At 43.5% G+C, this 22,766-nt stretch overlaps 1 protein-coding gene across 2 annotated transcripts in view; it reads right to left on the bottom strand.

The window, feature by feature from the left end:
- ldlrad3.S (low density lipoprotein receptor class A domain containing 3 S homeolog) overlaps positions 1–22,766 on the bottom strand; it is a 63,791-nt gene extending 41,025 nt beyond the window's left edge. Inside the window, exons 1-2 of one of the 2 annotated variants that reach the window (XM_041560978.1) lie at positions 22,354–22,766; positions 2,950–3,096 (exon numbers count right to left, since the gene is read on the bottom strand). In XM_041560978.1, the coding sequence (XP_041416912.1) occupies positions 2,950–3,096; positions 22,354–22,387 (181 nt within the window). In that variant the 5' untranslated portion in view covers positions 22,388–22,766. The remainder of the gene's footprint in view (positions 1–2,949; positions 3,097–22,353) is intronic. The other variant, XM_041560979.1, reaches the window with a different exon arrangement.

The following is a 22,766-nucleotide window of genomic DNA, read 5'->3' as shown; positions in this document are numbered from 1 at the left end:
ATTTAGATGTATGATGCAGACTGAACTGATTTGTGTGCAGCCATGTATCAATCATGCATCTAAATGAATTGCTAATTAGCCATGCAGGCTGTGGATTCCATATGTGTGTGGCTTTAAGGCTCTTACAGATGAGCGTTTTTAGCTGTGCTCCCCTGCGTTCCGGTTTCATGCGTTCAGCCGCAGGGGAACGCAGGAGTAGACACACTGAATTCTTTTCAATGGGGCTGTACTCACACAGACGCATGTATGCGCCGAACACAGGTTGGGACGCAGCATGTTACATTTTTCCTGCGTTCGTCGCTTACATTCATCTGTGTGAGTACAGCCACATTGAAAAGAATTTAGTGCGCCTACTCCTGCGCTCCCCTGCGGCTGAACGCATAAAACCGGCAGCGCAGCTAAAAATGTTCATCTGTAAGAGCCCTTAAAGGGGGTGAGGTGGCAACTTCTAGGAAGTTACCTATATATAAAAATGGCTTGCCCTTTAAACTAAACAGGGATTGTTTGTCCATATATTGCAATATATTTAAAGGGGACCCGTCACCTATACATAAAAAGCTGTATAATGAAAGTCCTTTGCAAATTAAACATGGAACCCAAACTCTTTTTTTTACATTAAAAATCCATACCTTTATAAAGGTGTTTAAATATCTGAGCTGTCAATCAAATTGTACCCGCCCCTCCTCTATGCCTGAGGCATAGAGGTGGGGCAGTCAATTACTTTCACTTTCTATTCAGCAATTCCTGCATGTCACGGCTCTTGTCACATCCCCCCTTCCATTCTTACACTCTATAATTGTGTAGGGGACTGTGCATGGGCATTAGGTCCCCTATTCTGGCGCATACACAAGATTTTGGGGTGATACACAATTTGTCTTAATAAAAGATTGCCACAAAATGGCTCCTGCCTGCTTGCTGTGATTGTGTTATTCCAAGACTGAAGGAAACAAAATGTAAATAATAAATATAATGAAAGTAAAGTTTATTTTGCTCAACTAACATAATAGAAAACACTATGGAATTATTTCTTAAGGTGACAGGTCCTCTTTAAAGCCAATATAGGACACTGAAGCTTGTGGTGGGGCCATGGATGCAGTTGGTCAGGGGGAGGACTGTTTCCCAGCCTCTCCTGTGTGTGCCACTGGCATAACAGTTAAAGAAAAATGTTGTTTCTACAGGATAGAATACACTTTAACATTGGTAGCAGACAGAAATGCAAATATATATATGTAAATACTATCACAAAAATAGCTGCCCCAGAGGAAGAGCATGTGTGTGTTTGCCCCATACACCTAAATCATGGGAATTTATATGCATTCCTGCCGAGGCTCCATCTGCTCAGAACAACATCCCAGCATGTGCTGCAATCTGAATATTCCGTTTATTAACCCTTCAGCCGGGCAACCACCAACCACTTAATACACTGTGAATACAGTCTGCAAGGATGCTGGAGTGAGGAATACATTTACTTGTGCTGGTACCTAAAGAAGCTTTAAAAATGATCGCTGCACTATAATAATAGTGATACTGTACTGTCACTTCTGGTAGATTACTTTCAACTGGATTGCAAGCTCTATGAGACAGGACACTTGTTCTTTTGGCTCTCAAATGTAGCACTTCTTCTTCAGTGTTCAGCACTGCATGTACTAGTAGTGCAATAAAAAAAAATATATATAGTGAATAAAGTACCCCCTATTGTAAAATATAAGGATATTAGAAATCACCGAGGAGTTCCATGACCATATAAAAGCACAAGCCGAAGGCCTCCAGGTCATGGAACTCCGAGGTGACTTCTAATAGGCTCATATTTTGCAACAGGGGGTACTTTATTTATTATAATACACAAGTTTTAGTGTATCATGACAAAACTGACATCAGCGTTTATAACTGATGACATGACTAGTCACCATTTATAAGGATATAATTTACAAGGTATTCATGGCTTTTGTGTATTATATATATATATATATATATATATATATATATATATATATATATATATATATATATATATATATATATATATATACAGTATTTTATGTATTAAAAGTGTGCAGAGCTCAGCTGCAGTTCAGAGTTTGCCCAGAAGAGGCAGCAGTGGCATGTGCCTTCTGCTCTGCTTAGGCTTACTGGTTGCATTAGCCCACAGTGAGATTCCAACTGTTAAAGGGGTTATTTGCCTTTAAATTAACTTTTAGTATGTAGAGCAGGAGTGCCCATACTTTACTAATGCGAGGTCTACTTTTAGTGATGTTGTGCCAATATGATCTCCATCCATAAAACATTGTTAGCATTTTGTTCCATGGAAATATTACTTGAATATTGATTAATGAGAAAATGTATATTGCTATATTAAACAAATAACTATTTCTTATGTAACCTTAACATTATAAATATCTGAATGAAAAGCATGAAATTGGAGGGTGATCTAGACAAGATGTTTGTTGGCAGTGTCTTGAGATTTACTGATCACCAGCTAAAGGTCTACTGGTACATCCTGAACTACCTTTAGGGCACCACTATTATTTGTGGCTTCTGAGTTATTTAGCTTTTTATTCGGCAGCTCTCTAGTTTGTAGTTTCAGCAATCTGGTTGCTAGGGTCCACATTACCCTAGCAACCATACTCTGATCTGAATAAGAGACTGGAATAAGAATAGGAGAGGGTCTGAATAGAAAGAGGAGTAATAAAAAGTAGCACTAACTATACATTTGTAGCCTTACAGAGCATTTGTTTTTAGATGGGGTCAGTGACCCCCATTTGAAAGCTGTAAAAAGGCAAAAGAGCAAGGCAAAAACTATAAAATGTAAATAATGAAGACCAGTTGCACAGTTGCTAGGAATTGGACATTCTATAACATACTAAACGTTACCTCAAAGGTGAACAACCACTTTAAGGCAAAACAAAACAAACCATTAAGAAGGGAAAAGAAGTTGTTGTGGTGACTTACGACATTCTTTCTCATCGCTCTCATCGAAGCAATCTGGGTTCCCATCACACTGCCACCCGCCGGGGATACAGTGCCCGTCACCGCACATGAAGTTGCCCGGGATGTTACACTCTGTGGTGTAGTTATTGCCGGGTAAAAGCTGGCTCTCTGTGGGAAATTAGACGGGGTGGTTTGTTAGCATATGCAGCACAATCTCTGAGTTCTCTGTCGGAGAAAGCAAGAATTCTGAAAGTGTGCAATTCCCATTAGAAAAGGACATATACAATCACTATTATCTGTTCTAACTTCTTTCTTTGCCATCTGATATGGTGGCATGGCCCTAGGAACGGCCACATAGATCACAAGGACCCCAGCCCAGATGGCAATGGTAAAGACACAAGAGAAAGATGGTGCCTATAGTAGCAGTGGGATAATAGTCTCTAGGAAGGGAGTGTGACTGTGGGATAACAGGTATAGTAGGGAGAGATGGTGCCTATAGTAACAGTGGGATAATAGTCTCTGGGAAGGGAGTGTGACTGTGGGATAGCAGGTATAGTAGGGAGAGATGGTGTCTATAGTAACAGTGGATAATAGTCTCTGGGAAGGGAGTGTGACTGTGGGATAGCAGGTATAGTAGGGAGAGATCGTGTCTATAGTAACAGTGGATAATAGTCTCTGAGAAGGGAGTGTGACTGTGGGATAGCAGGTATAGTAGGGAGAGATGGTGCCTATAGTAACAGTGGGATAATAGTCTCTGGGAAGGGAGTGTGACTGTGGGATAGCAGGTATAGTAGGGAGAGATGGTGCCTATAGTAACAGTGGATAATAGTCTCTGGGAAGGGAGTGTGACTGTGGGATAGCAGGTATAGTAGGGAGAGATCGTGTCTATAGTAACAGTGGATAATAGTCTCTGAGAAGGGAGTGTGACTGTGGGATAGCAGGTATAGTAGGGAGAGATGGTGCCTATAGTAACAGTGGGATAATAGTCTCTGGGAAGGGAGTGTGACTGTGGGATAGCAGGTATAGTAGGGAGAGATGGTGCCTATAGTAACAGTGGGATAATAGTCTCTGGGAAGGGAGTGTGACTGTGGGATAGCAGGTATAGAAGGGAGAGATGGTGCCTATAGTAACAGTGGGATAATAGTCTCTGGGAAGCGAGTGTGACGGTGGGATAGCAGGTATAGTAGGGAGAGATGGTGCCTATAGTAACAGTGGATAATAGTCTCTGGGAAGGGAGTGTGACTGTGGGATAGCAGGTATAGTAGGGAGAGATGGTACCTATAGTAACAGTGGGATAATAGTCTCTGGGAAGGGAGTGTGACTGTGGGATAGCAGGTATAGAAGGGAGAGATGGTGCCTATAGTAACAGTGGGATAATAGTCTCTGGGAAGGGAGTGTGACTGTGGGATAGCAGGTATAGTAGGGAGAGATGGTGCCTATAGTAACAGTGGGATAAACATGTATTTAGATATTTAAAAGATCAGACAAAAACATTTACAACTATTTTTGCACACTGCAGGACCATTTATTTCTTCCTTTAACGGAAAACTATACCCCTCAAACAATGTAGGTCTGTATAAAAATATATTGCATAAAACAGCTCATATGTAAAACCCTGCTTCATGTAAATAAACCATTTTCATAGTAATATACTTTTTAGTAATATGTGCCATCATTGGGTAATCCTAAATAGAAAACTGCCATTTTAAAAAATAAGGGCCGCCCCCTGGGATCGTATAATTAACGGTGCACACAAACAAACCAAACAAACTATACTTGTTAGGTCACATGAGCCAATTAAAGGGGACCCGTCACCCAAAAAAATTATTCAAAATCCTATTTTATCAGATTAGTCAAGGAAAATGAACTATAACTACACTATATAAATTATTTGAATCTTGTTTCCTTCAGTCTGGGATTTCAAAATTATAGCAAGCAGGCAGCAGCCATTTTGTGGACACTGTTATTAAGAAAAGCCTTGTATCATCTCAGAATCTTGTTTGTGCACCAGAATGGGGGACCCAATGTCCATCCCCGTGCCCTGACCACACAGTTATATGGTAAAGAGAACTGGGGGAATGTGTGGGGAGCAGTGACATCTAAGAAGTGCTGAATTGAAAGTGAAAGTAATTGTCTGCCCCGCCTCCATGCCACGGGCATAGAGGAGGGGCAGACAATATTTGATTGACTGCTGAGATTTTTAAATGAGCTTACAACAGCTATGAATGCTTAAATAAAAAATAGAAATTGGATTTCATGTTTAATTTGAAAAGGACTTTTATTATACAGATTTTTGTCTCTGGGTGACAGGTCCACTTTAACAGACAGAATTCTTTCTTTTGCTTCCACACTTCTTCCTGTTACAGTTAGAGCTGCAGTATTTCTGGTCAGGTGATCTCTGAGGCAGCACACAGACCATCACAAAATCATGGTTCAAGGCAAGAGATGTAAAAGTACAATATTTACTTAAATATATATTCCAGTTTGGTAAGATTCTTTAATATGCCAATATTTAATATGCTGCTTAAATATTCATTTTGGGGGTATAGTTTTCCTTTAAACTTTAACTTTTTTTTTTTAATCAAAATTTATTTTCTTATTGCAATGTTGTTTAGGCACCTATAGTAGTGGTTGTCTGTAGTTGGCAGTTAGGTCTGATACCTGGAATTTCTATGATAACAAGCAAGATTAAGGATTGAAACTCATATTAAATTTCCAAGTAACAGATTGATTGCTCCTGACATGTACAATAATGTCCCTGTGGTTCCCATCAATCCTTCACTAGAGAGAGACTTTCCAGTCACTTGGCAATTACATAATACTCCCTCTTATAATGATAGTGACGTGGCCTCTGTCAAGAACAGGTCTGATTCTAATCCTCAGTAATCCCTGTAAAAATGCTAGCAGGTTACTGACCCTGTGGGAATAACTGAGGGCAAAGCAAAGAAACTTTACTAAAAAAAAGGATGTTAGAGTTTTTTTCTTGTAGGGCACAAATACACACTAACCCCAAATCTCTCCCTAACTGGCCTTCAGGCTGAACCCCCTTAGCTCATAACAAGGTTACAGATATATAGAAACATTGGGGTAACAGTCACCCTGCTATAGTTCCAGGGGTACCCACGGTACAAATAAGCACTCACCCCAAATCTCCCCCTAACTGGCCTTCAGGCTGAGCCCCCTAAGCTCATAACAAGGTTACAGATATATAGAAACATTTGGGTAACAGTAACCCTGCTATAGTTTCAGGGGTACCCAGGGAACAAATACACAATCACCCCAAATCTCCCCCTAACTGGCCTTCAGACTGGGCCCCCTTAGCTCATAACAAGGTTACAGATATATAGAAACATTGGGGTGACAGTCACCCTGCTATAGTTCCAGGGGTACCCAGGGCACAAATAAGAACTCACCCCATATCTTCCATCTAACTTGCATTCAGGCTGGGCCCCCTCAAAACAAGGTTACAGATATATAGAAACATTGGGGTAACAGTCACCCTGCTATAGTTCCAGGGGTACCCAGAGCATGAATAAGCTAGGGGTAAAACAAGCATATGAATTCCATTATGGAATTCATGGCCATCTTTAATGCAATGCTCTGAATCCATTTTCTACAGTGATTTTACTGGCATGCTTAGGTCATTATGGCTAAAGTGACAGCATAAAGAGGGGAGGGGTGCTTGGTCAAGTGGGTATGGCCTAATATGTTTAATGGGGGGCCGAAGATTGACATTTGCCTTAGGAACAGAAGGAATAAAGCGACATTACTGTAACATCACACTGGGGGTCATCAACACTGGGCAAATTTGCCCATGGGCAGTAACACATGGCAACCAATCAAAATGCTGCATTTATTGTTCTACTTACAGCTGGCTTTAAAAAGCTAATCAATGATTGGTTGCTATAGGTAACTGCCCATGGGCAAATTTGCCCAGTGTTGATAAATGAGCCTCATGTTTTCATTCATGGCAACTCCATTCCCAGGGCACTGGCACTTTAATGCACATTTCTGTTAAAGGAGAAGGCCTTTAAAAAATAAAAACAGGAGAAATTGAGCATAAGTAATAAAACCACGGCTCATTTAATCATTACCATGCAAGCTACGCTATATAGAAGCGTGGAAGCTGCGAGGGCGCCACTTTATACCGCATGAATATTTTACGTGATGTAAGTTAAGATGGAGGTTTCTGGAAAAAACTGCCTGCTGCCCATCTGTCGCCAGTTAAAGTGACAAAATACCAACTTCAACTTCCTCCTACCCAACTCCCCCCCACAAACCAAAGAGATTTTAAAGGGAATGTTACGAGCAACGTCGTTGTTTTCCATATTGCCGCTTGTGTTATTAATGAGGCAGTTAAAGGGTAACTAAGATCATTGACTGTCATTTAGTAATTTGTGTATTTTAATTGTCGGCTGTTTTTCAATACCCCTCCGTTCCATGTAATTTTAAGCGTTGAAATAAAGCCGGATTGGTATTACACCGTCTCCTGGATTGTTCCGATCAGCGCTCCGCAGCGAGCTCTTGTATGTATACTGAAAAGTCGCCTGCACATGCGGCGTTTCGTTTTTCGAAGTGGCCTGAAGTTGCCTCACGAGGAAACTTGGGAATAAGAGGTGCTGCGTAGACATTCTTCAATGTATTCAGAGAGCAGTTACAGGAAGTGACGTTTATTTCTCGTTTCAGACAATTATGCAACATCGCAACTGTAGTGTTTTCAAGTACATATGCCACTATTGGAGAAGGTATAACGACGGACTGAAGACACATTTATATCAGTGATATTTTACTTTGTGTGGCTATATCTTGACGCTATGCTGGAACGCATTTGCGTTCCAATTGACTACCCAGAAGACGCTGCCTTGGACTACCCAGAAGACGTCAGACACTGGATTTTCGTCGAGGAAACCAACAGCTTGGGGTATAAAACCTCCATGGACAGTAAGGCTCGTTCTGCCCCTTTGGGTTTTTTTGATTATTTGTGCCCCTGAGGAAGACCCTTAAGGTCGAAACGCGTTGGGCTCACCAATATTATTTTGTAATCTTTTGTTATTTTTCCATTTTGTAATAAATAAATGTATTTGTTTTTTCTAATTGGGTGTGCTATCCGTTACGCATAATATTTTGTAGTTAGGTTTGGAGTCCCCTATGGATTAGCACCCCGCACTTTAATTTTGAGGGTGTGCGCCTTCTCTCTCAACCTTTAACCCAAGACTTCTTTGGATTCAGGTCCGACCCTTGTGGGTGATAGGAAAATTAGAGTGTTAGCTCCATGGCAACAGGGACTCATGGAAATAAGTCTGGACGTCATTGACAGAGCATGTGTGCTTTGATGCTGTGCATGTGCTGGGGGTGTAGTTACATCTCCCTGTTAGGGTTGCCACCTTTTCTGGAAAAAATTACCGGCCTTCCAATATTCTTGCCGTTTTTTCCTAATAATAACATTGGCATCAAGCATCATTTTTACCACCCAGGTGGCAACCCTACTCCCTATAAATATTATAAAGTCCCATGTGATAGGAAGGTGCCATTGAGACTCTGTCTGACAAACAGTAAGGAAGCTTCCACCCCCCCCAAAAAAAAAATTCCACAGTTTTCCATTCACTGACCAACACTTAAGCCACAAGAATGACAGATCCTTTCATCTTGGCCATTAGCCAGCCCCCCTCCGATCAGCCCATTAATAATTTAGCCTTTAAAAGGACTGTAATTGAAGGATTTTTTCTGTCATGCGGAACTTGTGTCCATTATCTGCCATTTCTATCCGTCTCCCCTTCCGCTGAATAAAGACACAACACCTACTTTCCCTTTAAACAAACTCCTAATGTTTATTTAAAGGGGCCATTTAACTAAAGAACAAAGGCTTCTATTTGAGTCTGTACAAAATGTATCTTTAGTCTCCTCTGATAATGTCATGATTCTGTGAGATTGGGTATGATTCACCCCCAGTATAAATGATTACTGGCATATCCATCACTGAGGGGCTCTGTGTCCATAGAAAGACACAAGGCTGCAGGCTGAGTTATACAGGGAACTCTGAGTATCACCCATGTATTATAAGGGATAATGTACCCCCTACTGTAAATGATAAGGATATTAGAAGTCACTGAGGGGTTTTGTGACCATATAAAGGCACAAGACTGCAGACTGAGTTATACAGGGAACTCTGAGTATCACTCATGTATTATAAGGGATAATGTACCCCCTACTGTAAATGATAAGGATATTAGAAGTCACTGAGGGGTTCTGTGACCATATCAAGGCACAAGGCTGCAGGCTGAGTTATACAGGGAACTCTTGAGTATCACTCATGTATTATAAGGGATAATGTACCCCCTACTGTAAATGATAAGGATATTAGAAGTCACAGGGAACTGTTCTATATGGAGAGACTGGAGGCAGCAGGACAATAACTAAATGGCCAGACTGTAAAATGTACACACTGGCCTGAAAATGAATGTGGAGACACTGCTGTGAGAAGTGTAATTAACCCACAGAAATAATTCTAGTCAAGGACTTTAACATATTTTATATAAATAGATATTAAAAAATGATCCTGATATAAAAGAAAGACTGTTGCACCGTATGGCAGAGAATGTACGGATATGAAATCCTGGAGTTGAGTCGGAGCACACTTCCCGCAGGAGTCAGCAGCATACATGAATATAAGTTTAATATTTTAATATAGAGCTGGAGCGGTGGCACAAGAGAGATCACGGGCTGATTAAACCTGACAGCCCACTCTTCTCAGCACCTGGGGCATCTCCCCAACCTCAGCCTCCCCTGCATGAATCATAAAGCTCCAGTTATAAAGTGGCTTAACCCACCGGCTACCGGAATGAGCCTCGTACTAATCAGGATATGCTTGTTTTATGGGTTGTTCATCTTTGAGTTAACTTTAAGCATGATGTAGTGATATTATAAGACTATGTGCAATTGGTTTTCTTTTTTTATTTGTGTTTTTTTTAGTTATTTCACTTTTTATTCAGCAGCTCTCCAGTTGGCAGTTTCAGCCATCTGGTTGCTAGGATACAAATAACCCTAGCAACCATGCATTGATTTAAATAAGAGACTGGAATATGAATAGGAGAAGTCTGAATAGAAAGATGAGTAATACAAAGTAGCAATAGCAATACATTTGTAGCCTTACAGAACATTTGTTTTTTTAGACAGGTCAGTGACCCCCATTTGAAAAGCTGAAGAGAATCAGTAGAAAAAGGCAAATAATTGCAAACTAGAGAGCTGCTGAATAATAAGCTAAATCACTCAAAAACCACAAATAATAAAAAAAGAAAAACCAATTGCAAATTGTCTCAGAATTCAAAAGTTAATTTAAAGGTGAACAACCCCTTTAAACAATGGCGCGATAATTGTATGTATTAGTAATGTGCGGGGTGACCTGTGTGGGTGCGGCTCGACTTGAACACAAAGTTTGCGGCCATGGGCGGGTGCAACCACCTAGTTCTCCACTTCCGCCGGATGCGTTCCTTTTTATATACTCGCGCACCGGACTGCTCCGCCCCCTTACGTGACATCACAGTGGGGCAGGTATATAAATAGGAGCATACGGCAGATTAGGGTCGGTGCAGGTTCTCTGGGATCTGGTCGAGTTTTTCTGCACTTGTGCCTGCTCTTTGTAATTGTGCTAGATTTGGTGTTTTAGCGCTTAGAACTTTGAAACTTTGAACTGCGTTCATTGAAAATTCAATGGGTGGGCACATTCAGTGGGTGGGCACTATACATTCCCACTGCTCTAATACTATATGGACCCAAAATATGCCAGGACTGAGAGCCACCTGCATCTGGCATATTTTGGCTCCGTTTAGTTTTAGGTTGGAAGTAGGGATGCACCGAATGTACTATTTTGGATTTGGCCGAACCCCCGAATCCTTCGCGAAAGATTCGGCTGAACCCCCGATTCCTTTGCGAAAGATTTGGCCGAATACCAAACCAAATCCTAATTTGCATATGCAATAATCTCCCTAACCTCCTCTAATTTGCATATGCAAATTAGTATTCGGATCCGGTTCAGCTGGGCAGAAGGATTCGGCCGAATCTTTTGGGAAAGATTCGGCCGAACCCCCGATTCCTTCGCGAAAGAATTGGCCGAATACCAAACCAAATCCTAATTTGCATATGCAAAAATTTCCCTAACTTCCCCTAATTTGCATATGCAAATTAGTATTCGGATTCGGTTCAGCCGGGCAGAAGGATTCGGCCGAATCCCGAACCGAATACTGGATTCGGTGCATCCCCAGTAGGAAGACAATCTCTGCCTACTGAGAGGCACCAACAGAGGGTCATTAGCCCAAAATTGACCAAACATATCTCTCATTTGGGAAGGGGAAAACATTTTTTACTTCCTTGTTTTGTGACAAAAAGTCATGCTATTTCCCTGACCGCCTCTAATTTGCATATGCAAATTAGAAGTGGGATTCGGTTCAGCCAGGCAGAAGGACTTGGCCAAAACCGAATCCTGGTGAAAAAGGCCGAATCCCGAACCAAATCCTGGATTCAGTGCATCCCTAGTAGGAAGACAATCTCTGTCTACTAAGGGGCAACAACATTAGCCCAAAATTGACCAAACATATCTCTCGTGTGCCTTTGTGCCCATTTCATTCCCAGCACAATCACAAACGCAGTCCCAGCTGTAATTCCTTCCCCGCAGGCAGACAGGGGCGATTAACAAAGACGCACTCACTCGAGTCACATGCTCTTAAGAGACGCGTCTCTGTTCACATTTCGGAGCGGTTTCCCCTCGGAGCGGTTCTGGAACGCTATGAAAACATTTACAGCTTTTTCTTTTTTTTTTCTGTCCTACTTTTTTTTTTAAGGTTTAATTTGCAACATAATATTTTTATGGGGAAATAAAAGCACTTAGCGCAGCTGTAAATTACGCCGCATGCATTCCCCATCTCGCACGGTTCAGACTATAAAAAAGCGCCTGATGCTGCACAGGGACATTAAAAAGCCCTTCTCTTCCATCCAAAACACCAAGAAAGGGGGGCGTTATCTGCTGGGCTGGGGCAGTCTGGGTAACAGATGTCTCCTGTGCGCAGCGCTACCAATGGCAGCCGACGCTTAAGTGTGGGAGCAGACGTCGCATTTTAAGCTCAGTACACACCATGCATGTATTTTTAAATATGGAAACAAAGCAAGTGGCATTGAAGAGATGCGTATAATGCTGGCGGTGACAGTTTGGAGGATGCAACTTTATATTTTTTAGCCTGGCGACTTAAAGGAATTCAGCAGTCGAAGTACAAAGTGCCTACTGGAACCTGTAACACTGTCATACAATGTGCAGCCTTCGGTAACGGCTTTGCTTTTACGGCTTTCCAAAGTTATTGGCACATTTTGTTCTTGCACGGGGGAATCAATTTCCTGGTACTCACTTATCTACTTCTATTTCCTGTCTGGCAAACAGCAAAAGGCCATCTTGCTTAAAGGATAAGTAAACCTTTAAAACAAGTGAATGTAAAATTGTTGAGAGTGCTATTCTAGGATATTTTCTATGCAATTTTCATTCATTATTTATTTTGTTTTGATTCCAAGATATTAAGGGATACATGTACTGTTAATATGAACACATTTTGTTACAACTGCGCCACCTGCTGGTCAGTTTCCGACCAGTCTGACAACCAAGTAGTCAAGGAAGTTGTCAGGAGAAAAAAAAAAGAGGCTGCTCTGATGTTCTTCTGCTTAGGAAAAGGAATAAAAACCTTTCTCAAACCTTTTCTAAGAAGAAGAACATCAGAGCAGCCTCTTTCTTTCTTCTGACAACTCCCTTGACTACTTGGTGGTCAGACTGGTGGGAAACTGACCAGCAGGTGGCGCAGTTGTAACCAATTTCATTCATATTAACAGTACATGTATCCCTTAATATCTTGGAATAAAAACAAAAATAATGAATGTAAATTGCAAAATATCATAGAATAGCACTCTCATCAATTTTACATTCACTTATTTTAAAGGTGTACTTATCCTTGGGAGTAAATGGGGAAAAATAGTGTGCATTCATTGTGACCTGGTTGGCTGGGACACAAAAGGTTTGAAGTTGGCAGACCTCTCATTTTAAGGGATTTGTCTGTGTTCGGTGCTATTTAATATCAGAAATCATGGGGCCCCATACTGCTTAGATGGGCCCTGCTGGGTTATTAACCTGTCTGAGCCCCCTGGGTGGTTGGCCCTGCCAACTAAGTAGAATAGGGGCCACAATGAAACTGCATGGGCCCCAAATAAATTGCATCCCACCCAGCTAGCTACAATAATACTCAAAAATACCCATGACTTCCCCAAACCTTGCCCTCCCCCACACAAGCCCCAGCTGCTTGTGTATTATATGGTGGCTGAGATGGGGTCCATGAAAGCGGAGACCCACCAAGTTTTTTCCCACCAGCCCAGTCCGACACTTTGCTTTACCCCTCAAATAACAGGTGAGGCTTGAGTGGTTGAAAGGCCCTAGGCCCACTCCCCTGTTCGGACAGTCTTTCCTTCCCTGATCACAATCAGAAAGTTTTGGAAGAGGGTTGTAAAAAGTATGGGGGAGGGGTGTTGGAAGGAGGAGGGCAGATGCTGTGAGACGGCCCTTGAGTTCACAAGAGGACCCTTGAAGTAACAGCCCTGTTGGCCCCTGATGCTCCAGTCTGACCCTGGGAAAGCATATTGGCTCTAGATACACCAGTCCAACCCGAAGGTCAGTTAGGATTTGCCCTAGTTATTGTTAGCACTATGGCTGAATAACTGATTAACTGGTTAAAGAACCTGCCACATATTGAACCCGCATCCTGCATGGCTAATTAGCAATGGATTTAGATGCATGTTGCAGGCTGAACTGATTTATGTGCAGCCATGCATCTAATCTCTAACCAGCCATTCGAAATGCGGATTCAATATGTGGATACAATTTGATTAATTGGTTGCTGGTATTTTGCAACAAAAACTAAGACATGCCAGCAACAAAAGTATCAAATTGTAGCATGTTTTTTTTTTACAGGGCTTGAAACCAGGGGACATTGCTCAGTAGGGGCTGAACTTGCAGCTGCTACAAGACATACCAGCAACTAAGAGCAGTGGCACACGGGAAGATTTGTCACCTGTGATTTTTTAGACGCGGCTGATAATGCCTCTCCATTGCCGGTAATAGGAATCTCTGGCGATATGTCCAACTGATCTCTAAAATTCCTGGTTTCCTCCGGAGGCAACTTCGGGCGATTTAGTGATCAGATGCGCATACCACCAGCGATTTCAATTACCGGCAATGGAGATTAGTCGCCCTCAGCTGCGTCTAAAAAATCGTGGGTGACAAATCATCCCACGTGCCACTGCCCTAATGCATCAAATTGTAGTAGTTGCTCTGTAGCAGGCTCTAATAAGGCTTCAAACTGGGGAGCATGCTCAATTGGGGAAAATAAAAGTAAAGACATGCCAGCAACTGAGGTATCAAATTGTGTAGAAAGTTGGTATTCTCCCCATGTCTGAGTGGGTTACTTCCAGGTAGTTTGGTCCCTTCCTAAACTCCTAATAACGACATGGTGATCGGCTCTAGGGTTGGAACTGGGCCGGTGGGACTCCGGGAAAAAACCCGGTAGGCCCCGGCCCTTGTGGACGCCTCCAGCATAGACCCACTATTTCTGCTGTCCACCGACCACCCTCCAGGGCCCTGGTAGCGGTCGTGATCAAATGTTACGTGGGAGGTGATGGGGGGATATTGGTCCCTCCCACCCACTCACCCTAGGGTTGTTGCCAATTTGTTTTGTACTTGGTGACACCACTTCCAGTTTCATGAGTCCCGAGTCGGTAGCTATGTTTAACTGTATCGGGTCTGGGTCAGGTAGCGGCTTTGGTTATGGTGGTGGGTCGGGTTAGGGGTCAGCAGGTCTGGGTCAGGCACAGGTCCTTCCAGTTGGACCCAGGCAGGACTCTATCCCCATATAGAATAATAACTCAAAAGAAGGTATTCTGGAAGCTTTTAAATATAACAAGTCAAAAATTTATTAAATACACATAGTAAAAAAATGGTACATACTGACCCTCCAAAAATTTTTTTGGAGGGTCAGTATGTACCATTTTTTTACTATGTGTATTTAATTCATTTTTGACTTTTTATATTTAATAGCTTCCAGGATACCTTCTTTTGAGTTATAATTCCATAGAACCTTGGAAGCTGGGGCAAAATCCTAGAGCTATTCTTTAATATCTTGTATTTTCTCTATCCACATATCCACATTATTCCTGTTATGGAAACAAGTCCATGTTGTATGTGGGCAGGACTCCACGGACGATTCCGTCTCGATCCGACGCGCTGTGCAAAAACGCAGGCGTCACATCAGATGCGACGGAAATAAGGTACAATACTATTGTTGGATCATGTCGCAGCGTTGATGGGACGGGACACGACTGTCGGATGCAGACGCTGCACGATACGTCTGCATCCAACAGTCGTGTCGCGTCACATCAACAATGCGACACGATCCGACAATAGCATTACTTGCCTTATTACCGTTGCATCCGACGTGACGCCTGCGTTTTTGTGCAGCGCGTCGGATCGCACCGGAAACGTCCGTGGAGTCCTGCCCTAAAAGGAGTCCCACATACAATAAACAAACAAACACGGGAGCTGACCCGAAATCCCAGCACATAACAGATCCCCCGTAAGGCTGAAAACCAAAGCAATATAATATACAACATAATGTAAGAGCAACTAGTAACAAATGCACAAGGGCAGACTCTTCCAATTTCTTTTCAGCAAACATTCTGACTCCAAACAAACCCTCTTTCCAAATGTGGCACCGCATGAGACTCATCTGTTTGCTGATCCCAAAGAAAAAGAGAGAGACAAACAGAACGTGGAGCCGAGTCTCCTGTTGTTGGGCTGATGATGAGCTCAGTGGTATCTGTGGCTTCACGTGGGAGGCAGAGAGACAAGCAATTAAAATCAAAATGACTGTGGGGCTTGTCTCCAAAAATGTCACTCCCAAGGCATAAGGTGTCAGAAAATGGAAAAACGGAGCCGCACAGAGCCTTCGCTTCGCTCTTAAAGATGTATGTGCCTAAGGCTTGTGTCAGACGAGACACTTTCCTGGGGGTGTTTTCCATGGCAACGTTGCCAAATTTGTGGCCTCTGAGTTCACTGTGACCCTTGCACAGGCCATCGACCACTGTCATATAGGGATTGTTCACCCTTCAATTAACTTTTAATATGCCGTAGATTTGCAATTGCGATTGGTTTTCATTTTTTCATTATTTGTGGTTTTTGAGTTATTTAGCTGCAACTCTCCAGTTTGTAATTCAGCAATCTGGTTGCTAGGGTCCAAATTGCCCTAGCAACCACGCATTGATTTAAAGAAGAGACTGGAATATGAATAGGAGAGGCCTGAATAGAAAGATGAGTGATAAAAAGTTGCAATAGCTAAACAACAAAGAAGCCTTACAGAGAATTTATTTTTAAATGGGGTCAGTTACCCCCCGACCCCCATTTAAGGGCAGAGACACACGTGGAGATTTGGGGAGATTAGTCTCCAGCGACAAATCGCCTCTTTTTCGGGCGACTTATCTCCCCAAACTGTCTTTTCCTCGTGAGGCAACTTCGGAAAACGAATCACTCCGAGTGCCATCAAGCCGGCGGGAAGCAGTTCAGGGAGATTAGTCACCCGAAGAAAAGGTGACTTGTCACTGGGCGATTAAATCTCCATGAATCTCCACGTGTGTCTCTACCCCAAAAGCTGGAAAGAGTCAGAAGAAGGCAAATAATTAAGAAACTATGGAAAAAAAATAATGAAGAGCAACTGAAAGATTAGAATTGAGCATTCTATAACATACTAAAAGATAACGTAAAGGTGAACCACCCCTTTGAGTCTATAAATTCCTTAAAGGATAAGTAAACCTTTAAAATAAGTGAATGTAAAATTGATGAGAGTGCTATTCTAGGATATTTTGCAATTTACATTCATTATTTATTTTGTTTTTATTCCAAGATATTAAGGGACACATGTACTGTTAATATGAATGAAATTGGTTACAACATCGCCACCTGCTGGTCAGTTTCCCACCAGTCTGACCACCAAGTAGTCAAGGGAGTTGTCAGAAGAAAGAAAGAGGCTGCTCTGATGTTCTTCTGCTTAGAAAAGGTTTGGGAAAGGTTTTTATTCCTTTTCCTAAGCAGAAGAACATCAGAGCAGCTTCTTTTTTTTTTCTCCTGACAACTTCCTTGACTACTTGGTTGTCAGACTGGTCGGAAACTGACCAGCAGGGGGCGCAGTTGTAACAAAATGTGTTCATATTAACAGTACATGTATCCCTTAATATCTTGGAATCAAAACAAAATAAATAATGAATGTAAATGGCAAAATATCCTAGATTAGCACTCTCATCAATTTTACATTCACTTATTTTAAAGGTTTACTTATCCTTTAAAGGAACACTAACATCAAAAAAATGAAAGTGTTTTAAAGGAGGGACAATATAATGTACTGTTGCCCTGCACTGGTAAAACTGGTGTGTTTGCTTCATAACTCTACTATAGTTTATATAAACAAGCTGCTGTGTAGCCATGGGGGCAGCCATTCAAGCACAGGATACACAGTAGATAACAGATAAGTACTACTATAGTTTATATAAACAAGCTGCTGTGAAGCCATGGGGGCAGCCATTCAAGCACAGGATACACAGTAGATTACAGATAAGTACTACTATAGTTTATATAAACAAGCTGCTGTGTAGCCATGGGGGCAGCTATTCAAGCACAGGATACACAGTAGATAACAGATATGTACTACTATAGTTTATATAAACAAGCTGCTGTGTAGCCATGGGGGCAGCTATTCAAGCACAGGATACACAGTAGATAACAGATAAGTACTACTATAGTTTATATAAACAAGCTGCTGTGTAGCCATGGGGGCAGCCATTCAAGCACAGGATACACAGTAGATAACAGATAAGTACTACTATAGTTTATATAAACAAGCTGCTGTGAAGCCATGGCAGCAGACTTTCAAGCACAGGATACACAGTAGATAGCAGATAAGTTGTGAAGAATCCCATTGTATACTACAATGTACTATAGCTGTTATCTGCTGTGTATCCTGTGCCTTTTCTCTTTTTTCATCTTTGAATGGCTTCAACTCAGTCCCCCTGAGAAAACAGACAGGGATCCCACTATTCTGTATTAATACTGTGGATAACAAGCATGAGCTAAGCTCCTTCCCCAGGTAGCTGCCAGGTGGGAGGCAAGGTTGGCTCCAAGGGTGGGAATCTCCAAGGCCTCAGGCAGCATCTTGGATCTGTTCCAGAATTTGGAAATCTGATGCCTCTGTCCTGTATATTAACCCATATATATTAACCCATACAGGGAATGTTTCTTTGTAATATAGCAAAAGCTTGCTACAGGTCCAACAACCAACCAGAAGGCAGTATTTAGCATTCAGCAAATCTGATTGGGCCAGCTTTGTGCCCTTTATTACATTACCCCATTAGTGTCAGGGGCTGCTGTCTAACATTATAACATTATAACATTATAGAATAAGCTGCAAGGGCTCACAAGGGAAACTTTATCAAGGAAGAACCCCGACCCTTTATATTAATAACTCCCGGATCTTTTCATGTTTGTCACATGCACCCCCCCCCCGCACGATGTGTGTGTGAATGTGCCCAATTCAGAGCTGGAAACAATTTGGACTATTGTTTTCAATAAGGAACCTCAAGCACAAGAACTACATTTCCAACGGTTGTACATTTCTGCCACAACACTGAAGCAAAGCAATTAGGGTGAATGAAGCTTTACTGAAAAAAGAAAGCTTTAAACCACTATGATCTGTTATACAGATAGCTTGAATCTCAGCTGCCATAAAGCAGGGCAGAACTGCTGCTTCCAATGGGGATCAGATAGTTACTGTGCAGCCACTGGGACAGAATGCTCTGTTATACAGATAGCTAGAATCTCAGCTGCCATAAAGCAGGACAGGACTGCTGCTTCCAATGGTTATTAGAGATTGAAAGGACTGCTGTTTGTTTTGTGAGAGAATGGGGAAAAACTTAAAGGATAAGTAAACCTTTAAAATGAGTGAATGTAAAACGAATTAGGGTGCTATTCTAAGGCTTTTGTAATTTACATCCATTATTTAATTTGTTTTTATTCTAAGATATTAAAGGATTCATGTACTGTTAATATGAAAGAATTTTGTTACAATAGCGCCACCTGCTGGTCAGTTTCCAACCAGTCTGACCACCAAGTAGTCAAGGAAGTTGTCAGGAGAAAGGAAGAGGCTGCTCTGGTGTTCTTCTGCTTAGGAAAGATTTGAGAAACATTTCTAATTGTATTCCTAAGCAGAAGAACATCAGAGCAGCCTCTTACAAAAGTGCTTAAAAGCACGCTCATCAATTTTACATTAACTTATTTTAAAGGTTTAGTTATCCTTTAACCAAATGATTACACTTCCCCTTGCATATACTGAATATATATATATATATATATACTGATACTAACACTGAGAATGCTTTGTCATAGCAGTACTAAGGTCCTGACCCACAGTATATACATTGTACATATGATTATGCACACTAAAAAAAACACCCCACTTCCTGACAATGGGAGACAGGCGATGGCAATGACTACTGGGCCCCAGTGTAAAATCTCTGTAAGGGATTGTGGGACAGGAGCCATGGAGAGAACACACACACCCCTTATGATGGGGCAATGGGCAGGACTGAACTCAGGACCCCAGCACTACAAGGCAGCTGTCCTAATCACAAACACAGCATGGCTACACAAAGACAGTGCAGTCAGCATCATGAAGTAAAATAGTCACACACTTTATAACATAAACCAGTCCAAGTGTGGAACTCCAACTGCACAACCTTTCCAGCTGCGCAATACTCATGAAGCTGAAGTGACACCATAAGGACCTTCATTTACCAACATGGGTTCAACTTTGCACCACATACCAAAGAACTTCTCACCCCGGCCTTCCACTCTACATTCAGCCTTGAATTTATTTGGATGATGTATGTATGGCAGCATGGAAACCAGCACAACCTGCAGCATTACTTGCTAAACAGCCATGCAGTTTGTGAATGAAATATGCCCAGTTTTCAAGGGACAGGTACAACCTGAGACTGCACACAGGGAGAGCCTGAGACTGAGCATAGGGAGATTCACTGGGGTAGGAGGGGAACTGACCAATACACTGGGGTAGGAGGGGAACTGACCAATACACTGGGGCAGGAGGGGAACTGACCAATACACTGGGGTAGGAGAGGGAACTGACCAATACACTGGGGCAGGAGGGGAACTGACCAATACACTGGGGTAGGAGAGGGAACTGACCAATACACTGGGGTAGGAGGGGAACTGACCAATACACTGAGGTAGGAGGGGAACTGACCAATACACTGGGGCAGGAGGGGAACTGACCAATACACTGGGGTAGGAAGGGAACTGGCCAATACACTGGGGTAGGAGAGGGAACTGACCAATACACTGGGGCAGGAGGGGAACTGACCAATACACTGGGGTAGGAGGGGGAACTGACCAATATACTGGGGTAGGAGCGGGAACTGTCCAATACACTGGGGTAGGAGAGGGAACTGGCCAATACACTGGGGTAGAAGGGGGAACTGACCAATACACAGGGGTAGGAGGGGAACTGAACAATACACTGGGGTAGGAGGGGAACTGACCAATACACTGGGGTAGGAGGGGAATTGACCAATACACTGGGGTAGGAGGGCAACTGGCCAATACACTGGGGTAGGAGGGGAACTGACCAATACACTGGGGTAGGAGAGGGAACTGACCAATACACTGGGGTAGGAGAGGGAACTGACCAATATACTGGGGTAGGAGCGGGAACTGACCAATACACTGGGGTAGGAGAGGGAACTGGCCAATACACTGGGGTAGAAGGGGGAACTGACCAATACACTGGGGTAGGAGGGGAACTGACCAATACACTGGGGTAGGAGGGGAATTGACCAATACACTGGGGTAGGAGGGGAACTGGCCAATACACTGGGGTAGGAGGGGAACTGACCAATACACTGGGGTAGGAGAGGGAACTGACCAATACACTGGGGTAGGAGGGGAACTGACCAATACACTGGGGTAGGAGGGGAACTGACCAATACACTGGGGTAGGAGGGGAACTGGCCAATACACTGGGGTAGGAGAGGAAACTGACCAATACACTGGGGTAGGAGGGGAACTGACCAATACACTGGGGTAGGAGGGGAATTGACCAATACACTGGGGTAGGAGGGCAACTGGCCAATACACTGGGGTAGGAGGGGAACTGACCAATACACTGGGGTAGGAGAGGGAACTGACCAATACACTGGGGTAGGAGAGGGAACTGACCAATATACTGGGGTAGGAGCGGGAACTGACCAATACACTGGGGTAGGAGAGGGAACTGGCCAATACACTGGGGTAGAAGGGGGAACTGACCAATACACTGGGGTAGGAGGGGAACTGACCAATACACTGGGGTAGGAGGGGAATTGACCAATACACTGGGGTAGGAGGGGAACTGGCCAATACACTGGGGTAGGAGGGGAACTGACCAATACACTGGGGTAGGAGAGGGAACTGACCAATACACTGGGGTAGGAGGGGAACTGACCAATACACTGGGGTAGGAGGGGAACTGACCAATACACTGGGGTAGGAGGGGAACTGACCAATACACTGGGGTAGGAGGGGAACTGGCCAATACACTGGGGTAGGAGAGGAAACTGACCAATACACTGGGGTAGGAGGGGGAACTGACCAATACACTGGGGTAGGAGGGGAACTGACCAATACACTGGGGTAGGAGGGGAACTGACCAATACACTGGGGTAGGAGGGGAACTGGCCAATACACTGGGGTAGGAGAGGAAACTGACCAATACACTGGGGTAGGAGGGGGAACTGACCAATACACTGGGGTAGGAGGGGGAACTGACCAATACACTGGGGTAGGAGGGGGAACTGTCCAATCCACTGGGGTAGGAGGGGGAACTGACCAATACACTGGGGTAGGAGGGGGAACTGACCAATACACTGGGGTAGGAGAGGGAACTCACCGATACATTGGGTTAGGAGGGGGGAACTATCCAGAAGACAAAGTGTATGAGGGGCAGCTAATAAAAAAGAAACAGGGGGTAGAAATGTGTAACAAATCAGACCAGAGAGTATAGGGGAAAGGGAACTATCCAAAACCCAGAGTTTGGGGGAATAGCACTTATAGACCAACAAAACAAGGTGGGAGAACTGTGGGGTGCAATCTTGGTTGGGTGTCACTTTACTGGGGAGGCTGGATGCCATATCCCTGCCTGTCAGACTCTCTGCACCAGAGTCCAAGCTGCCCGTGCCACTTTGCCCAGGTTATTCTCTCCAGACCCATCAGCTGGATACACCTTCCCCATGCCCATTACCCCGGCTACTCACCCACAGAGCCCAGGATCAGGTACAGGAGCCACATATCCCAGCGCAGCTGCTCTTGGGAACCCACTCGGGGCCAGGCACTCCAGATCCCACAGGCTGGTGGATTCTCAGGTTCCAGTTGGGGGTTCACAGTTCAGCTCGGGGGGAGAAGCAGCCATTCAGTGCAGCCAGCCAGGACTCATTTCTGCACTTCCCTAGAACTCCCCTGTGTGAGTGAGAGTGTGAGGCTCCTGCACAAACAGGGGCCACTGGAGAGGCACAGGCCCACACTCACATGCTGGGCACATGCACTGGTATCCCGGGCACACGCATGATCCTGGGTATATAGTCAGGACAAGCACACACACTGCTTCCGAGGCTCCATAAAGGCCTTTGTAAAGGCAGCAGCAGTGGCAGCAGAAAGGGGGAGGGTGTAG

Source organism: Xenopus laevis, chromosome 4S (assembly GCF_017654675.1).
Source record: "Xenopus laevis strain J_2021 chromosome 4S, Xenopus_laevis_v10.1, whole genome shotgun sequence".
NCBI lineage: Eukaryota > Metazoa > Chordata > Amphibia > Anura > Pipidae > Xenopus > Xenopus laevis.
Note: the sequence above shows the minus strand (reverse complement) of the source record. Positions and strands in the feature narration are given on the sequence as shown.